The sequence below is a fragment of the Numida meleagris genome, chromosome 3 (genome assembly GCF_002078875.1).
Source record: "Numida meleagris isolate 19003 breed g44 Domestic line chromosome 3, NumMel1.0, whole genome shotgun sequence".
In the NCBI taxonomy this organism is placed as follows: domain Eukaryota; kingdom Metazoa; phylum Chordata; class Aves; order Galliformes; family Numididae; genus Numida; species Numida meleagris.
The window spans coordinates 8,851,950-8,871,992 of record NC_034411.1 but is presented as its reverse complement, the minus strand read 5'-3'; the positions used below and the strand labels follow the sequence as shown (position 1 = coordinate 8,871,992).

Here is a 20,043-nt window from a genome sequence, read left to right as displayed (position 1 = left end):
ATCCAATCACATATCATCAACAAGGCTATATGCCAGGTGCTACACTTGGGTCATAGCAACCTCAGGCAATAATAACAGTCTTGGGGAAAAGTGACGGAACGGTTGCACAGCAGAAAGAACCTGGGGGTGCTGGTGGAGAGTGAGCTGAACATGAACCATATGTGTGCACAGGTGGCAAAGAAGACCAATGGCTCCCGGCCTGCATCAGAAATAGCATGGCCAGCAGGACGATGGAAGTGACTGCCCTTCTATGCTCAACGCTGCTGAAGCCACACCTTGAGTACTGTGTTCAGTCTGGGCCCATCACTACAAGAATGACATTAAGTTGCTGGAACGCTTTCAGAAAAAAAGCAACAAAGCTGGCAAAGGATCTGGAAAATGAGACATGAGGAGCAGCTGAGGGAAAGGGGGCAGTTTAGTCTGAAGAAGAAAAGGCTGAGGGGAGACCTCATTGCTCTCTACAACTGCCTGAAAGGGGGTCACAATGAGGTCTGGTCTCTTGTCTCAGGTGACACATGATAGGATAGAGGCAATGGCTTCAAGGTGCACCAGGGAAGGTTTAGATTGGATATCAGGAAGAATTTATTTACAGAGAGGGTGGTCAAGCACTGGAAAAAGCTGCCTGGAGAAGCGGTAGAGTTGCCATCTTTGGAGGTATTTAACATGGATGTGGCACTAGGGCATAGTTTAGTAGTGGCTGATGGTTGGACTTGATGATCTTAATGGTCTTTTCCAGCCTAAATGATTCTATGATTTTTTTGTGTGTTCAGGTTGTGTCACTCTGCAATCAACTGTCTTTTATTAAAAAAAAAAAAAAACCTCCGATTTTTACATACACACACTCCCGTGCACAATACTTTTCATCTAAGGAACTCAGAGCACTCTATTACCAAACATTTGATAACTGTGGAAGGCTAAGAAAAAAACAGGTTATAGAAACATACATGTAGCCTGATAGACCACTGAAGCTAAGGAGAAAGCTTTTGTCATTTTTTGCACTCTGCAAAATATAAAGCTGCAATAATAATTGTGAAGTATACACATTCTGATTCTTTACATCTGATTTGTATTCCTCACAGTGCCAGGTAAAAGGAGGTTACAAAGCAGATTCTAGAGGTACTGTGATCCATTCTCTGTAAGCCCTTTTGCATGGTCCCCCACCTCCCAGGAGCCGGGGCTCAGCTGTCATACAGACCAGCCTTGTAACTTTCTCTCAAGACTCTGAGGAAACTGAAGTTTTGAGATAAAGCACGGAGAAAGTTTTCAGTTTTGCATTTCTCTTCCTGCAGGACTCTAGAGACTAAGGATGGATTGTTGAGATGGGGATGGCTCGAACATTAAACTTGAAGCACCATGGAGAAATATTGACATGCAAGAGCAAAAGCCCCAAAGGAAGAAACAGCCGACAGCTCAGCACATCTGAGGGTTTGCTCCGGACAGCCACAGAGGCTGGTAAAACCCTCCTGCATGTTGACCTGGATAGTAAGGGAGCTCTGACCTCTCTTTGGAGGTTATGAGCTTACTAATACCTAACCTAGGAGCTTTATGTATGTTTGCTAATTAACAGTTGTTTTGTATGCTTGAGTTGTGTATCTTATATGCATGCCTCTACTGGGCACATGGTAAGAAGTTCTTTAACAGTGTAAAAATAAGGAAACAAAACTTTACCAGGTTATAAATCCTGTGCGTGATACAGAGGACCTAACTGGTTCTCAGCCTGGCATATCATTAACTACAGCGTCCAGAAGTTCGTTGAACAATTCATCCAAGCGTGTCTGGAAGAACGTCGCTAAGTTCTCTGATTTCCAAGCAGCTCAGTGAACGTCAGGGGGCACTGTTTCAATTCAAACCGAGACACTTGTCTGTTTTCCTACATCGGATTTGTTATTGTACTTAATTCTGAGTCCTTCCTATAGGAAGAGGTTAAATCAGTCGAGCTACCTTCATCTTTATACGCTGTTACGGTTTGAACTGTTTTTTCTCTATATGTAATGATTAAGATTTGCTTCTGAATATTTACAGAAACTTATTTTTGTGAAAAAAAAAAAGAAGATTGCATTCATGCCCTGGAATTCAATTATGTGACATAGGGTTGCATAGCTACTCAGTAGCTAGGTCCAAAAAGGCAAAGAGAAAGCAGTTTACTTACTTTAAATTACAAAATAACAATTAAAGAGCTTTTGGTGAACGAGTTGTTTACAAACAGATTAAGAAGTATGGCTGAAGAAATATTTGTAAAGGAGGAAAACAAATGCCTTCGACATCTGGTATCCTCTTTAGAGAGGTTTTGTTGTTGTTAGAGAAAGATAAAGTCCCACTGGAAGAACACCTGGCCTATCTTTCCAAAGGAGGTTATGAAAAAGAAACATTGGTTCTTCTTAGATCAGTATTCAAAATAAAATATGTATTCTTCCAATTATAGACTTTTCCTACTTATCACTGAGCATGAGATGAAAGGAAAAAAAAGAAAAGCTCTCTTCCTTGTAGAGAGAACCCCTGGCCTTGTCAGGGAAGCCAGCCTCGGTCAAACGTGTTCTAGATGAAATGAAACACGCAGGACAAGAACTCTGTTCCTAAAGACATGTAGCTAAATGCAAGCATTCATCTCAAAATGAAACTTTGAACATATGCTAACTCTGTTAGAATATAAGCTGTAGTAAAGCACATGAGTTTCAGTAAATTTAAAAGGAACAGATAAACCATCTCAATTCATATCTGTCACTAGCAACCTGTTTATTTTATGTGGGAAGGGAGAGTAAGGATTTAGAGGAGTTGCATGAAACAACACATCATTGCAGCATTGGGGTGCCTGGGCTAGGGCCACACATACTGGCCTAAATACGGCTTACTTGTCTGGTGCTTGAACCGGTAACTAATGATGTGAGAAAGGAGCCTTACTGATAAATCTTTGCTGTCAACAAATGCTACTGTGTGATTAAAATTAAAATGCTCTAGTGCCACTTAAGTGTATGTCAGTGATGGATTGATGGACATGGAAACTGTCCTCTGCTTTGTTTACTTGAAAAGAACTTCTAAGCATTCAGCAGGGTTTTCTAATACGTAAGTCCAAGAATAGCTCTGGTTACTCTTGGGAGCTGAGAAATCCAGGAACTGTATAAAAAATCATTTGGAAATAAGGCGGTGAGCAAGAAATGTACTGCCTGGACTAAAACAACAAATGACAAAAGAATGTCAAGGTCACCAGCAAACTCAGTGCGTGCCTAAACACGCAGCTTCTGAACAGCCAAGTGCTCCACCGCAGCACAGCTACATCAAGTACTGGGGACATAAGTTTGAACTTGCTGTTCACTTCTACTTTCACAACAGACTGCTGTATCCTGCATGAACCTAACCAATTCAAATCAGACAGCGGAAGCATTTCAGATTTATTTTTAAGGACTCTTCTGTGCTGGTTGTAAAATGAAACAAAATAGTCTTACCTGAAGAGTTCCAGCTACTTGCCAAAATAAGCAGGTGAGACTATGCTCAGTCTTCACCATCGTGTCACAGCAAGGCAAATGAGGAACCCACACTGTGTCTCTCAACATCAGCAGCTCCCACCTCTTAAGTGCACGTTTACTTTAAGGGGAAAGGATGTGAAGTGCGCAGTACCCTATATAGTAATTTTTTTTTGAACCTCCTGAAGTCTCCCACAACATTTTAACTTCTAACAGCCACTGGAAGTTGTGTATTTGCGCATTAGTGAACATTTAATAAGCATGGGTATTCATTACCCAGTTGTGCTCTTGCAGTTTCTTCATCCTGTATTGTGCAAAGAGCTCTAATGAACCAGACTGCTCTGTGTGGCCACGACCCAGAGCCATTTCTTCCAGCTGCAGAGCAGCAGGCTTCCTGAGACACAGGTGCCAGAGTGAGGAGCAGGTGCGTGCTGGCCAAGCCCTAGAGCTCCCAGCATATTGCGCATGTGGAGACTACCTGCATTTGCATTGAAAAATGCAAACTCTTCAGTTTGCAAGTTTTCCCCTCTATCTTTTTATCTAGGGAAATAAAACATATAACAAGTTCAGTGCTTTCAAAACAACGTCCTAGTATTCTTCTGAAGGAGAATTTGTCATTACTTAAACTAACAGCTGGCTGTGTGGATGAGGAATAGGCGAGAGCCTTCAGACTCTAGTTAGCCAGCTTGTGATTCTGTAATTGGACAAACTCTGTAAATCTTTCTGATCTCATGCCCCATTCTGAAATTCAGCTTTAACTCACGGTTTACTGGTTGCATCATTCAGATCGCAAACTCTTTCAAGCACAAGGTATCTATTTATACTGTTTTTATGCTGCTGAACACAACTGAATCTTTGTCCATGACCACAGCCCCTGTAATATGAAACAATAGTAGTAATTAAGACAGTATAATTTCTCTATTGTCAAGAGACTTTATTTTGACAGCAGGGCACTCAGAAGACTATGAAAGGATTAATCAACAGTAATGTAGCAGTAATTTCTGAAGTAAGGAAAGAAATGTTTGCATATGCAAGTATCTTGGCTCCTGTCCTTCCAAAGCCGCAGTGAAAGAAACAGCTCCAAGTTCAGTTGCAGAAAGGCAAAACTTCAGAGTAAAAGTAGGCAGATTACACTGTGAGCTGGAGAGCCTCAACATTTGTTTTCTCACTCCCATCCAATGCGCCAGGCTCCAAAGGGTTAAATGAGACTTGCCACAGTTTGTTAAACATTGAATGCCCCTCCCAAGAAGCAATGGGCTCTATAATTACCCCGCACCAGGTCAAAAAGCTCTCGTTTCTTTGAGTTCAGTAATCACAAGTTGTAAAAGTTTTCTCACGCAGAATTTGAAAGCAATAAAATGACTAACAAGGGCTGTAAATTAAAGTGCAATGGAAAACAGATGGACTTTGGTAGCAGCTAGTGCTAACTGAAACACGAATAAATAAATAAATAAAGGATGAACTAGGAAAGGAAAGGCGTTTCAATGCAAAAGCAATTTATTTCAGTTTCACCCCACAGTGTGAGCTATGGGACACTGAACTGCTTGAACCCTACTCTCTGCTGCCCGTGGTGCTTTGCTAAGTGGTGTTTGTGGGCTTAGCTTTTTCTGCTCGTCTCAGCGGTCTATTTATTCACCTTTGCTTTGGGTATGACTACACATACGTGTTGCAATGAGGCAAGACTGGGTGGGGATTTACAGCAGGTTTGTCGCTTCATGGAAACTGCCCGTGTGCATGCTGTGACCCTGTTTTCTTTGAGGAACAAATGTTTTCTGCATACTGCCAGGTCCAACTCCGTCCCAAGGCTGCTACTGTGCATTCATTAGCTGACATACCACACATCTACTCTAGCTTGTCTTGTAGTGACCTGTGCACATACACAAGCCCAACACAAGGAGATCTAATGGCAGACGCCTCCGGGTTGCAAGGGAAGTACTGCCACCACACTGAGAAACAGGGCAGCTATCTGCCTGTATAACCATCTGTTTTGCTTCTGCCAACAGTGCAGAGACTCTGTCATGTAAGAAAACGTAAAAAACTATTTAGGACTCTCGCAAATAGTTTTTACCAAGTGTTTCGGCAAAGTTCCATCTGCATCTTCTTTCACAAAGAATGGCTACATGGGAAAAAAATGAAGTATCTTAGATGCCAGAATTTAAACAATTTTAGTTTAAATGGAGCTTCCTGACTACAGTTTGTGATCTCATGTTTTCTTCTAAGCCCCTTCCAAACGACACTAAAGCAAGTGAGCACACTGAGGCACTGAAATTCATATGAATATGCTTGCCTCTCAGCTACAAAGTAGTCTGCATACAGACTTACTCCAGTTTTTACTTCTCACGCTGCGCATTTTAAGCAGCTTTGAATGCTGACAATAGATGTTCTAAATACTCTGTAGGTATAAGAATCATGAAGATGTATTTCCAGGGCAGTAAAGTGAGGAATGATGAGTCTGCCAGAGACCCCGCCCACCGGAGCTAAGACCAAGCCCTAGAAGAAAGGTGAGGATGCCATGATGTATCAGATGGGTTGGTTTCTATAATCCTCAAAGATGCAAATAGAACACACGTTAATTACATGAGCATTTCTCTCCTGTGGTTGCACCCCGTCTAGTTTTAAGAACCTCTGAACCAACAGCTGCTTGCCTCAGACACTCTTACTTTCAGCCAAAGGTTTGCAGCTCGATGGAGTACCAAGCTGCGGGCCTCTAAGATGAGGACAGGCTTTTGAGCGTTGCCATTGCCTCTCATCTCATTTCCATCTCCAGTGTGCACAACAATTCCAGCAAAACAGATAAACACTGTTACATTTATAACCTTGTAGTATTCAAAATGACCTAGAAACAGGGCAAAAATACATAAAACATGTAAACGATCTTTTTGAAGAATTCAGAAGTAATTAAAATAGTCTAGCAGAAAATACATGACTGCTCATTTATTTTCATTTATTTTCATACTGGCCCTATATTTGAACAGCTACATATGACCCAAACATTTAAACTCTGTATGACTCTTAATGTTCTCATTATTCAAATAAAGATAATAGTATTTACCTGTATGTACTGTTGTTTAAAAAAAAAAGTCAGTGTTGGTAGTGTTGGTACAGTTATTTGAGCAGAAGCACACGCTGGTTTGTGAAAGTACGGCATCTTCAGAAACACACTGTGGACAAGACACTATATATAATTTTCCAGTTTTGTCTCTTCCTATGGTCCTTTCAAGGCTTCATTCTACGTAGACAGTAGAGTCTGCAATAAAAAAAAAAAAAAAAAAAATTGAACACAAACATTGGACAAGTATCCTAATAGAAAGTGTCTGAGTTTACAAAAAACCTGTCACTTTGGAGCACAAGACTGTTTCTGCTTGTTTATAACTTCATCAGCCTTAACCAATCGTCAGACATTTTCAAAAATCGTTCATTTTGTGGGCAAACAGCAGCAGCACTGTGTTTTGCACTTTGGCATAACACATGGCCTATTTGCTAGGGACAAACCTTTGGTCATCTTCAGCAGAGCACACCCAAAACTGGCCAGGTTTGAAGCCTCTGAAAAATCTCAGTTAGAGCTAGATTGCCAAATACTCCAACGAAACCTGTCATCCTCTCCCCACTCATCTCTCCATCTGTTGACCACAATACATGTCACAGCCCCACCTTCAGCACTTCCTGGTGCTTCAGGAGTGACTCACAGATTCTTGCAACTTTCCCTGAAAGCAGATTTTGTCCACTTACTGTGTCTGTGGAGTGTCACAAGCCCATTTACCCATATCACTTAGTAAAGACCCAGGCTGGGTCCCATTATCGCCTTAATTCGCACTGGCTTCTGAAAGAGCTGGATTTATCTCCTCAGACCTGATCCACAGCTTGCTGAAGTCAATGGAAAATCTTCCACTGGCCTCCATGGCTCTTGAAGTTTAGTTCTGAAGTGAACTGAACTTTAGTCTCCAAACAGATGTGGAGCAGCTATAAATCAGAGAGCAATAGCTGAAACGCAGATCACAAGTTTGTCAAAGATGGATTTACACATTCCCTTGAGACTAGTGATCAAAACATCTTTTGATGTATGATAGAACCAGTAATGTGTTTGTAGCATTTAAATTATAATAGGTCTGAGCTATAATTATGCTTTAATAAGTGTAAACCACAACTAGCCTACACTGTACTGCCTCATAAGCATTCAGCTATTTGATAAGAAGAGGTATCTTCAACTGTTGATAAAACTGTCCTACTTGTAAGTAGTGAGCAAGACCTTGCCTTGAGAGCTGTACGCTGAGGAATGTTTGTTTAGAACAGACATTGAATAATGTTATGCATTTCCCCTCCATAAAAAAAGAATTTTGTATCACCACAACAGGTATGAAAAATAGCACTGCGGTCTAATCCCCCAAACACTGACTGGGATGTCGCTGTAATGAAGGCATTTCAATGCTTGCATTGTTTTACCTTTTTAACCATATGCCTGCTCCACTGGCTTGGATTCTATGGAGAAGCTTCCCTCAAAATAACCTGGAAAGAGATTAAAATTAATGCGACTGTGAGTGGTCCTTCATTCCCATTGCTTTGCTGGGGAACAACATCATGGAGAGCAACTCCCTCTGTTTCTAAGATACTGAGCAATGTCAATACATATGTCAAAACAACAATATATTTCTATTTGGAAAGCTGAGGAAATTAAAGACAATGAAAGCTGCATTAGTTCTGCAAAGTTGGGTGAAACCAAATGCTGTTCTACAGAAAGCAATACAGTGCACCTATCTTTTCACTGCAATTATGGTAGGGCTTCCTATTGCTGATAGCTCAGGGAGCACATAATGAGTCATCCCACGAGGCCAAAATACACTGAAACAGGCTTCTTCAGGCCACACAAATATCCTAAATCTCCTCCAACTTCAGAAACTGAAGGTGGTGGCTTTGTGCACTGACAACAAAGACTTCTCCAGAGTACGGAGGCAGTTTGGAGGTGGTGGAACTCCTCACTTTGGGAAGGAAAAAAAAAAAAGGAAACCAACAACAATACATTTAAATAGAAAATGAGCTTTCCAATCAGATGGGCATTTCTGAACCTATTGATCCTGCCCATCTTTAAGAAGAATGACATCATCTGATAGTAACAATGTGAAAAGTCTGTACCTGAGATTTTCAATCTTTGCAAGATTTCCCTTTGCTAAGATGATGCTGTTAATTCAAGTCACTTAAAACTATACCGGAAGAGTATTAATAAGCCACTCAAAACTGCAAGAAGAATCGAGAATATTCTGGAATAATATCAAGCAGGCTGTACCAAGCCCTTAAGAATGCTCATTTAACTGGGACCCATGTGAGACAGCTCCTCTTTGATTTCAGCAGGGCCCTGTAGACCACAGTGAATACAAAACCCAAGATGCAGCACAAACACAGCTGTGCATAGACACGATCACAAAGATAACTACCCTGTACTTACTTTTCAGAACACACAAAGGTTCTAAACAGTTTCATTATCCAAGGTCTGCACCTAAAAAGGAGTGGCAACATGTTTGTATTGTACAGCCAATGTAAACACTGGCAAGAGGAAGTTTCGACTGTCTTTGGAAATTTCATTGATTTCTCACAAACGCAGCATGTCATTCTGGTTTTCTCTTTCACTAAAACCACTTAGTTTCCAGGAGACTGCTATATCTTTCTGAAAGATTCAGGTATTTGTGATTTTTTTTGTTTTGTTTTAACTGAATACACTAATACTTTAAAAAATAGATCAGAAAATGCTTTCGGTAATCCCTGCCGACCGTTTGTCTTACACTTTGGCATCAGGGTCACCATTTGGAAAGCAGTTCTAAAAACAGCAGCAGCCTTTCCTGCATTTCCTCCTCTGCTTTTGCACTACCGACCATTTTGTGTTCTGGGAAGCTGGCTGCATTTTCTGGGTGAGGGAAGTGCATACCCCAGTGCCACAGGAACCCTCTCCAGAGCAGGTCTCAAGCGGAGTGACCTAGCATGTAGTTGACTACACTATTTTTGAAATATATGTATAGCAGAAGATCCTTAAGAAAGTGTGCTCTATGTCCATGGAAGATCTAGGTTTTCTTTTTTTTTCCCCCCAGGGGATTAGCAGGATTTCTGTTAAAGAGTTCAGTGTTTATGGCAAAGTTCACTGGATTTGAGCAACACCGATTCCTAACTCCTCAGCCTGCGGGAGTACCCAGCGGCAGCACGACTACAGAGGGGACCCCGAACACCTCCCGAGCGCAGACAACAGGGCAGGGCAGGGCCTGGCGGCCACGAGGTGAGGGCAGACCCTGCGACTGGGCGCGGGGTCGCCTCCCGGTGACTCGCTCTGCCCGCCGGCGGGGGTGGCCGTCCCCTTCCGACGCCCCCGGGCCGCGCAGTTTCACCCCTTCTCGCTCAGCATCAACCGCGCCTCGGGGCACTCCCACCACCCATCCCAGCTCGCTTCCCCCCTGGGCCGCCGGAAGAGGCTAAATTTGGGCCGGGAAAGGGAAGGTAGGTGAGATCGGACCCGCCCTGCTCTCTGCAGTTTCGCCCAGGTGCGGGGGGAGGAGAAGGAGGAGGAGGCGGTTTAACAGCGCTCGCAGTCCGAGAGGCGGTGCCGCCGCCGCCTCCCGCCCTTCCCAGGTGTAACCGGAGCCGGCAGGGCGCGGCGCACCACCACCTGCCCGACCTGTCGGGCGGCTCACACCGGGCTCCGCCGCGCACGCAGCGCTCGCTCTCCCCAGCCCGCTCCTCGGAAGCCTCTCCCCGACCCCTCCGCGCCGTGAAGCCATGGAGCTGCTCCGCGGGGCCGCGCTCCTGCTGTTGCTCTGCGCCGCTGCCTCCGCTCAGGACTGTGAGTGCCCGCGTCCCTCGGTCCGCCCGCACGGCGACCCCCTCCGTCCCCGCGGAGCAGCCCCTGCAGCGCCACAAAATGGCGCCCCCTCTCCGCCGGGCACCGCTACCCTCCGGCCCGGCGGTCGCGCTTCCCTCTCCCCCCGGCCACTGCGGCTCCTGCCCCGTCCTCGGGGCGGCCCGGCTTCCGCGGGTGGGCGATGGGCGGGAGGGGTCCTGGGGGGAGCGGCGCTTCGGGAAGGGAGCCGTCCCGCTTCAGGGTTCGAGGGGCGGCCCTTCCCCTCCGGCCTCGCCCTCGGGAGCGCCGCGCTCATGGCCGCGTATCTCTTGCAGCGTGCACCTGCACAAAGAACAAGCGCGTCACCAACTGCAGGCAAGTCGGCAACGTCTGCCAATGCAACTCCATCGGCTCCAGCATGATCGTCAACTGCGAGACCCGTGAGTAAAGCCCGCTGCTCCGAACCTCCTGGCTGCGCGCTAGGGGAGGTGTAAACACGGGTGGTGAGCTCCTGGCAGATAATGATAGCGAGGGGAGAAAGGATTCTCCCAGGCCTCCCACGCCAACTGGTGATGGAGCCTTTCTGATTCTGACCATGTAACTTGTGTGGATACTCTTTAGCAGTTCGTCCCTAATGGCAAGAGTTTCACTAAGACTGATTCTTGGCTTCCTTTTAAGTGCTCATGGTGACTTCCTCCCTCAGACCTAGGGGTTCTGTACCAAAACCTTGCTCTTAGTTTTAGGTAGCCTCGAGTTCTTAAACATTTGGTTTTAAATACCCCCACTGTGTTGACGTTACTCAGCACCTACATCTTGGGCACCTGCTCTTCCTTGTAATGGCGTCAGGTGCCGTCGCTTCTGATGTAACCTTGTGCTTTCCCAGCCTGAGAGCTTTGTTCCGAACGCTCGTGGTTTGGTGTTGTGTAACGTGACTTTCTGGTTATTTTTAGTGACTTCTAAATGCCTGTTGATGAAAGCTGAAATGACAAACTCAAAAGCGGGCCGTCGTGAGAAACCCAAAGATGCATTCCAAGATACTGATGGTCTTTATGATCCCGAATGCGAAAATAATGGTCTCTTCAAGGCGAAGCAATGCAATGGAACCACCTGTTGGTGTGTGAATACAGCTGGTGTTAGAAGAACGGACAAATATGACACAGACTTGAAATGCAATCAATTAGTCAGAACGACGTAAGTCTTCTCACCAGGGTGTGCTGTAACCTGGAAACATTCCTGTATTTGGATCAGCCTTATGGGGGTTTATTGGTATGAATAATACCTTAGGACTGAATGTGGAGCAATGAGTATTTGTCACTTTTTTTCTTTGGAAACAGTGGGGAAGGTGTTTTTTTTTTCACCTCACTGCATTTTTTTTTCCCCCCCCTCATAGGATTAGAAACAGTAGTGTGCACTGTTATATGCATGTTTTTTTAAGAATATTAACTGTATTTACATCCTACTTCAGGTGGATCATCATTGAAATGAGGCATGCTGAGAGAAAAGCTCCTTTGAATGCTGAGTCTTTAACAAAGTAAGTGATGATAAAAGGTCTTGTGAAAATATCTGCATGTATTATCAGATATCTAATGTACTTCTGAACAGCTGTGTGTTTAAAAGCATTGTCAAACGTGTGAGCTCATTTGTTTATGAGACAATATGGAAGTGACTTATGAAAGTCCTTCTTAAAACTTGATTTGCAATGGAAATTAATCTTCTGTTTAAAATTGATCCCTCCTGGTAGGGGAAGAAGTAGAAGGTAGGAAATCAAGATAGACTGTCAAAAAAAAAACAAAAAAACTAATAGAGGTGAGGGAGGAACTGTGAAGAAGAAATGGGAGACAAAACAGTAGGCTAGCTATATTTTTGGCTAAAGTAAAATCCTACCTTTTTGTCAAAGGTCATAAGGCAAGAAAAGGTGTGCCCGTTGCTATGAGGTTTGTTTTGCTTATATTCTGGAAAAAAATATCCTACTGTATAGCTCCTTTTCCTGTGAGCTCTCAAAACTGTTAGGTCTGCTCTTCACCAGTGCAATAATTGTTTACTTTTCCGTAAGCACAACTTCACTTTTGGGTATTAACTGAACTCTGTTGTGCTGGGTCTGGCTGTGTTGGAGTTAACTTTTTTCACAGCAGAAGTGATCAAAACAGTACTGATAAGCACCAGTGTTTTAGCTGTTGCTGGACAGTGCTTACATAGCGTCAAGGTCTTTTCTCTCTTTGCTGCCCTGGTGAGTAGGTTGGGGATGGGCAGGAGGCTGGAGGTGACGCATCCAAGGCAGCTGGCCTGAATTGACCAGAGATACCTCAGATCATAAAATGTCATACTTGGCAATAAATCAGGGTTGGGGAGAGCGGTTCTAAAGTACCTATTGCTTGGAGACCGGCTGGGGATTTTTTTCCTTTCTTCCTTCCTCCCCTGCATTTAACAAACTATCATGACCTGTAAAGGTGGTTGTTTGTGTGTGTGTTTTTTTTTTTTTTTTTCCTTTTTGCCTTACCTTCTCTCCATGCTGCTAGCAGGGAGAAAGTGAGAGTCTGGGCTGGGCTGCCTACCTGCCAGCTAAGGTCAACCTGCCACAGACAGACTGCAGGAGAAAAAAATTATACTAGTCTTTCCTACTTCTGAAAAGTAGTTGTATGTTTGTGCTTTGCTTTTAACAACGGTTATGGTTTTAATATCCTTGCAGACTTCTTAAGGATACAATTACCAGTCGTTACATGTTGGATGGACGCTATATAAGTGGTGTTGTGGTAAGAGGCACATGATTTTTAGTGAAATATTCCCAACAAAAAAGAATGTTGATTACTTTGAAAGTGTGAACATACTACAGTACGTTATTTTATTGTAGACTTTCAAAATAGCGTTGCTTACTGAGCACTAGCAAATAGCTCTATCTGAAATTAAATATTGAAAAGTTGCGTGTCTGTCTTCTTAGTCTGTATATGAATTATTGTTCACCAAAAACATGGAATTTGAATTATAGTATAAAAACTTTGCTTGAGAAGTACCATAAACTTGATTTAGAATGAGACCTCACGAGTCGGTTCATAATTTGTAATATTTTGCTGTGTATTTAATAGTTGGCTCTAAATTAGCCCTTTTTTTTTAATGGTGTGGGTTATTTTTTGCATTTCAGTATGAAAAGCCTTCCATTACTATTGATTTGAAGCAAAATTCCTCAGACAAATCCGCTGGAGATGTGGATATAGCTGATGTGGCCTACTACTTTGAGAAAGATGTAAGTGTCATGGGTAAAGTCTTCCAAAGACTAAATGTGTATTGCATTACATTCAGTAGCCTTACTGTGTGCTGGCTAATGCAAGGTGAATTATTGCAATGCCTAGATGATGTCTATTGCCAGGTGAACTTGCAAGTCTCTTTTGCTGTCTGTCCTTAGGTGAAAGGTGACTCCATCTTTCTTAACAACGCACTAAACATGAGTATTGATAACGAAGTGCTGAATTTTGAGAATATGATGGTCTACTACGTTGATGAAGTACCACCAGAGTTCTCCATGAAGTCTCTGACTGCTGGCGTTATTGCTGTCATTGTTATAATAGTACTAGCAGTAGTTGCTGGAATTGTTGCTCTGGTAAGTTCTAAAAAGCTGCTGGGATAACAGTGGAATTTGGGAGATAATACACCAGGGGAACTGAGATCTCAATAGAAGGTTTTCCTCTGTAAACTAGAATTCTTATTATTTTATTCTTGAGACTGGGGAGTAGAGAAGAGGTGATGGACAGATGCGATGTTATGACAAAAGGGTGTTGTATGGAAAATCAAGTGTTGGAGAAAGCCCAAGGTTGAGGAAGTTACCTGTCTTGCCTCCTGGTTTAAAGTAGTCTGAAGTGAGACAGCCTCTCATCCTTCACCTCTGGGAGGACAGGGAACAGACAGCTTCAGGTTCAGAGCCGTAACTAGATAAAGTTACACTGAAGTCAAGACTTAAAATCAAATGTCACACCTAACCTGTCCTTTCCTTACAGGTTCTCACAAGAAGGAGGAAAGGGAAGTACGTGAAAGCAGAGGTAATTTTTGTTGATAGTATCTGGGGAAATTGGGCAGATTAGCTAGAATCCAAGTTTGGTCTGGAGTTCTGCTGCAGGTATTCTCAAGTAGAGTATGAAAGCACTGAAATTCTGTAACCAAGTTTTCATCTCTATAGTCGACCGTGTATTTTTTTGCAGTAGCTTCAAAGGCAATTGGCGATTTGCATTTCCTAGGATTTGGGGGGGCGGTGGTACAGGAGTCAAGTACTGTTTTACATATCTATAGCAAGGGCTGTGCAATCCACAGGAAGCACTGATAGTTCTGTTTTATTAAGGGCGTCATTGCTTGAGGTATTTGCATGAGCCTTGCAATTCCTACTGGATGGAATGATCCCATTGCACTAGTGTATGTGTTGCTTCAGCTCCAAGTGCAGAGTATTTATACAGGAATTCAAATGTTGTAACTGAATAGTCAAGCTGACAGTGCTATCTCTTTACCCACTCACCCCCCAGATGAAGGAAATGAATGAAATGCATAGAGGACTGAACGCATAACTAAAATCAGCTGAAGAGAGGGGATGATTCAGACAAGAAGACAACAGAAACGTTGGAGGCATGGATCTTAACTCTTGAAAGATCCTTTCTGAAGGGAAGTCGATAGTGCTCGCTTAATGATTGTTAAAACAAAGCCTAGACCAGCAACCGTGATACTTCTTTTGTTATTTGTTGAGAGTTAAATGCCCCATTTTTACTCTAGTCCAACTATCACTCCCTGATTTTTTTTTTTTTTGTAATGAAATGTGCTGACAACAGCTGCTACTGGGCTTCTGGAGCGTAAAAGTTTAAATAGTTACTTTAGTCCTGCGGGAGGTTTTTTAAAAATAATGATTTTTATAGCCATGTCATAATGACTATTTGGCTCGTGTGTAACAGAACATGGCTTTGTTTTTATGGCAATTTGTACATATTTGAACTAGCTGTAACTTTTTTTTATGACAAAACAATAAAACTTTGAAATGGGCTTCTCATTCTTTCATGTTGAAATGGTGATCTATAAACTATCATGCTGACAACTTCAATATTTTAGTATTTCAAGCAAACAGTCGTAGCCTAGGTGAAAGTATTCTAGAAATCCAAACAACTGTTCGCATTAGCTATCTACTCTCTTATATTTTTTCCTTAATACTGAAATTTATGCTTTATTTTCAACTCTTAATGCGTAACAAGAGTAAAATAGTAGTATGGATTGTTTGTATAAAAAGGAAAAATAAATGTGCTGTAAAAACAGCCATTTCAGGAATTCATAGACTACTCCTTCAAACTGGTACATCAGTATTTACTGTAAAACAACATTTAATCACTGGTATAGCGTCAGCAGTGGGTAAACTTAGCGTCTGATCCCAGAGTGATAGAAGAGCTCTTATGCCGTTCATGTAACTTTCAAAGTTAGCCATGGTGAAGTTGTTGCACAGTTAAACTGTTTCTCCTTTTATTACTGCTTACTGTCATGGAGGCTGACCAATTTTAACAAGCTATCTACCTCCCAGAGCTTGGTGTAAAGTAGCTTGCTTTGGCAGTCAGCAATCCATGTAGTATATACTAACCATCAGCTAAATGAGTGTAGTCCATCCAGCATCTGAATTAGAAAGGAGATGCTGTAATTCCTGTTGCCAAAGAAATAATGAGATACCAGATAAGGAACTGAATGACAAATCTGATTACTAACATAGTTTGCTTTGACTCCCCCTCCCTAAAACAGGAAAAGTATGCTGAACAAGTGTGAGACTACTACCTAGGTGCTGGGTTTATAAATGGGAGATGTACCCTATGTGTCCCAAAATACAACACGGAAGTTGCTGGGCTGTGTTGACCCAACTTCTGATGTCATGGGTTACCAGTATACCTTCTGCTTTTAAATGACACATTAGCTACTATAAAGTTATGTCACTGTGCTGGATGTTGACATTTGGGTTTGTTACTAGCAGCATCTCCTCTTTTGGCTCTTCTAATGTGTGGTGCTATGAACTTAGGTGTCTGCATACCAAATCTGAGTAAGTGGAGGCACTCGTGTCAGTTGGTTTGTCAGGCTGCTGCTCCTGCTAAGCACAAAAATCCTGACGTAGGGAATTTGCTGGAGTACCTTGCAGCCTTTCAGCTGTGGTTGTTAGTGACAGCTCTTGCTGCCAATACATTCCCTTTCTGCCTAGGTGTGCGGTCAAGCTCCTGAGCTATCTCAATCTCACATAATTCTATGAGCTTTTAAATGAAGTCTGTTTTTCAGTAAGGTTGTCTATATTGTGATATTAATATTAGTCTTTTGCACTATGTGCGCACACAGGCACCGTGCACCAGTCACAAAATTTACTGGCGACATCCCCAGCATCTCAAAAGCATTTTTGCTGCCACAGATTATATTTGAATACTAATTAACTGTTGGGAAAAAAAACAGGATTTATTTTTCTCTCTGGAGTGGTTAAAGAGCATCTATTTCCTTAACTGAAAAAAAAAAATCAATTTTTCTGTGTATGCTAGCTATGCATAAGAAGGCAACTAAGTTAATGAAGGTTTAGATTAGTATCCATTTCCTATCCACTGCATGTTTAACAGTTACATCCATTTTCTCATTCCCATCTCTCCTGGCATGCCAAAGAAGTGTTCTGGAAACAATAGCATGACGAAGCAACCACAGCTCATAACAGGTTGATATTCTGTACCCAGACCTGTCCTCATCAACCAGGGCACAGAACAGAAGAGGGAAATAAAACAGCAAAAGCTCAGCAGAAAAAATGATCCAGTGAAATTTTGTTCAGCAGATGTCATGGCAGAAAGGTTTTTCATGGACTGTGCTCACCACAAAGAACATTAGCGGCAGGCTTAGGTAGTGGCTTTCTGTAAGTGGGAGACTGCAGTTCAGTGGAGTTGCCTTGAGCAAACTGCTGAAGGAGAAGGTGTAACAAGCCCCGGAGTGAGAATAAACTTTAACAGGCAGCAATTACACTTAACAGGCATTTATCTCTTTTGAAAGTGGTAATGAGGTCCCTTGAGCCCACCTCCTCTCCAAATGTTCATAAAAGGACGATTATTTACTTCTTATGCTTTCAACTGCCTTATCTGTAGTCATCAGTAAGTACAAAGAGAAGTAATCCCAGCTGTTTCAGTTTTAATGCCTTACTTGGTGAGGCCACCTGACGCTATGAATGCCTTGCAGAAGGCTATGTGTTTGCTGAATGATAGTTATTAAGGCCTAATTTTTCTACACAAGCACAGCCTCAAGCAAACCATTTTGGTGGCTGGGAATATCAGGGTAGGTGGTTTAACTTCCGAAAATAAGGCCTGTAAAAGTATATTTATCCATGCAGAAAATAAATCCAACTGCCCCTCCAGAAAGGTGTTTTAACAATTGTTTATGAGTCAAGGGAATACTGATCTTAGATCCTCTTCCTCACAAGAATCAGGTACGTTCCTTCTGCAAGTGCATTTGCAAAAGGGCTTTGAAGGCCTTGTCTGGATGGTATAAAACAGGAATACATTTAGCAACAGACAGAAGCAATGCCACCACATTTCTAACTGAAAGTGGCTCTCCAATTGTCTCGTTAATTGAAACGCAGTAGTCATCTGCACCATAACCAGGTGGGATGGGAGGGACAGAGTGCCTGGGGGTGCCTCAGTGACAAGGGGGACAGCTGAGGGGTGCGGGTTGGACAACGGCCCCATGGGGAACCAGAGACAGTCCTTGCCATCCTCTGACGCTCCAGCAGTGCTGAGGTGGCTGTAGTGTGGGACCCGGGGGGGTTCCTTGTGTGTGGGGAGGAAAGGTGAAAGGGATTACTGGGCGGTAGATCTATGGGAGGAGGTGGTGGGGTACCTCAGTGTGGACTGAACCAGCATGTAGGAGGAAAAGTCAAGCACAGGTGTTGGGGTGGGAAAAGCTGTGCTATCTCAGTGGCACAGCACAGGTGTTTGGGCAAGGGAAGCTGAGGTGCCCCTGTGGGGACAGGCAGCCCGGGTGACACTGGGCAGGAACCAGGCAGAGGTGGGAAACCTTGTAGTGCTCCAAGGGAACAGAGAGCTAGAGGCTGGTGTGCATGAATAAGGGGTGGGAGATGAGGGGGGACAAGCTGAGATCATATAGGATGGAAAAGCAGGGAGGAAAGCAGTGGGAAGCAAACGAGGGGACTGCAGCGGCAAGGTGCACAAGCCAAAGCCGTGGGGACTTGGGCAAGAAATAAGAAGGAATTTCTTCAATTCTAACATGAGTTTTGACAGCAGGTGAAAATATGCCAACTGCTGAATTGGGTCATAAGATTCATGATGTGGAACGGACTGGGAAAAAAGAACAGTGGAGCGAGACATGAGCAACTACCAGAACAACAAGATTTAGGTCATGAAACTTGGGATTTTCCATAATTCTTATCACTAAATGAATGTTTGTTAAGAACACGGCTATACTGTTTCTATCCCTTTATGTCTAATTATGGCATAAGGAAGAGGCAGTGCCTTTTCCTTCCTCGAGCTGGGTGACCCCAATCCCTAACGCTGGGTCGGGTCTCTCTGGCTGCTGCCACACTGCTTCTTGTGCTGCCTGCGAGGAGCATCCCTCCCCCTCTGAAGGAGAGAGCCTTCAGCAGAGGAGGCACTCGGGGCGTGAGGCCACCATCTTGGCAGAGCGAGGCCACTCGGCACCGCTTGGGGTATCAAGCCCGACCTCTGAAGGCAGCGCTGGACGCCGTGCCCACCAGTGCCAGGAGCCGAGCGACCGCCGTCACCGCAGCACCGCCCCACTCCGCGCGCGGGGGGCGGGCGGCCATGACGCAACTCGCCAGCCGCGCGGTGATTGGCCGGCGGCGCCGGGGCGGTGCGCGCGCGGCAGCCGATGGCGGGAGGCGGCAGCATGGCGGCCGAGGTGCCGCGGGAAGCGGTGTGGCCGGAGGGCGCGGGGGCCGAGGCGGGCTTCGTGCGCGCCGTGCTCTCGCTGCTCGAGAAGCCCGACACCACCGTGCGCTTCTTCGAGCGCGGCGACTACTACTCGGTGCACGGCGCGGACGCGCGGCTGGCCGCTCGCGAGCTGTTCCGTACGCGGGCCGTCATCCGGCAGCTGGCGGGCGCGCCAGGTGCGTGCGGGGCCGGGGAAGCGGGGCGGCTCTCGATGCACAGCTTGGCGGGGAGAAAGGGAAGGGAAGGAAGGGAAGGGGTGGTGCTCGCTCTCATGTTGGCCCTCGCGTCTGACGGCTGCGCGGTGTCTGCAGGAGAAAGCACGGTTCTGTGTGCAGATAGGAAAAGGGGAGGCGGTCTGAAACTAAAAGAGGGGAGATTTAGACTGGATATAAGGAGGAAGATTTTTACAGTAAGGGTGGTGAGGCACTGGCACAGGCTGCCCAGGGAGGTGGTGGAAGCCCTGTTCTTGGAGACATCCAGGGTCAGGCTGGACGGGGCTCTGAGCACCTGATGGAGCTGGAGGTGTCCCTGCTCACTGCAGGAGGGTTGGACTAGATGGTCTCTAAGGCTCCTCTCCAACAGTTCTGTGATTCCATGATCCCTTGCCATAAGTCCATGTTGCAGAGCTGTCAGATGCGGGCGATGAGTTGGGTGCAGTGAGCAGCAGGTGTGCTTCCCAGGAGCAGTGGTGAGTTTCCATTTGTGGCGATGGTTGCATGACTTCTGTGGTCCTGGAGGACCAGGCTCACTTACAAGGACTAGAGGTCGTGGCCTTAAATTGTGCCAGGGGAGGCTTAGGTTGGGTATTAGGAAACATTTCTTCTCAGGAAGCAGAAAGAGCGGTGAG

General features: G+C 44.5%; 3 protein-coding genes across 6 annotated transcripts in view; 2 read left to right on the top strand and 1 right to left on the bottom strand.

Annotated features, from left to right (window-relative positions):
• SPDYA (speedy/RINGO cell cycle regulator family member A) overlaps window positions 1-20,043 on the bottom strand; it is a 34,911-nt gene that overhangs the window by 7,908 nt on the left and 6,960 nt on the right. The window contains exons 1-4 of one of the 4 annotated variants that reach the window (XM_021391820.1): window positions 9,949-10,059; window positions 8,896-8,946; window positions 7,899-7,961; window positions 4,222-6,705 (exon numbers count right to left, since the gene is read on the bottom strand). The gene's annotated coding sequence lies outside the window, so the exon portion shown is untranslated. Of the gene's footprint in view, window positions 1-4,221; window positions 6,706-7,307; window positions 7,419-7,898; window positions 7,962-8,895; window positions 9,914-9,948; window positions 10,060-20,043 lie in introns of those variants that run through there. The other 3 variants (XM_021391821.1, XM_021391819.1, XM_021391818.1) reach the window with 3 other exon arrangements.
• Window positions 10,069-15,289, top strand: EPCAM (epithelial cell adhesion molecule). The gene is made up of 9 exons (XM_021391825.1): window positions 10,069-10,275; window positions 10,608-10,712; window positions 11,223-11,463; window positions 11,738-11,803; window positions 12,959-13,022; window positions 13,409-13,510; window positions 13,670-13,864; window positions 14,259-14,300; window positions 14,775-15,289. The coding sequence occupies exons 1-9, from the start codon at window positions 10,212-10,214 to the stop codon at window positions 14,814-14,816; spliced, it is 921 nt and encodes a 306-aa protein (XP_021247500.1). The 5' UTR covers window positions 10,069-10,211; the 3' UTR covers window positions 14,817-15,289.
• The window catches only part of MSH2 (mutS homolog 2), a 29,864-nt gene continuing 28,924 nt past the window's right edge, over window positions 19,104-20,043 (top strand). Inside the window, exon 1 of the mRNA XM_021391787.1 lies at window positions 19,104-19,372. Within this exon, the coding sequence (XP_021247462.1) occupies window positions 19,135-19,372 (238 nt within the window). The 5' untranslated portion in view covers window positions 19,104-19,134. The remainder of the gene's footprint in view (window positions 19,373-20,043) is intronic.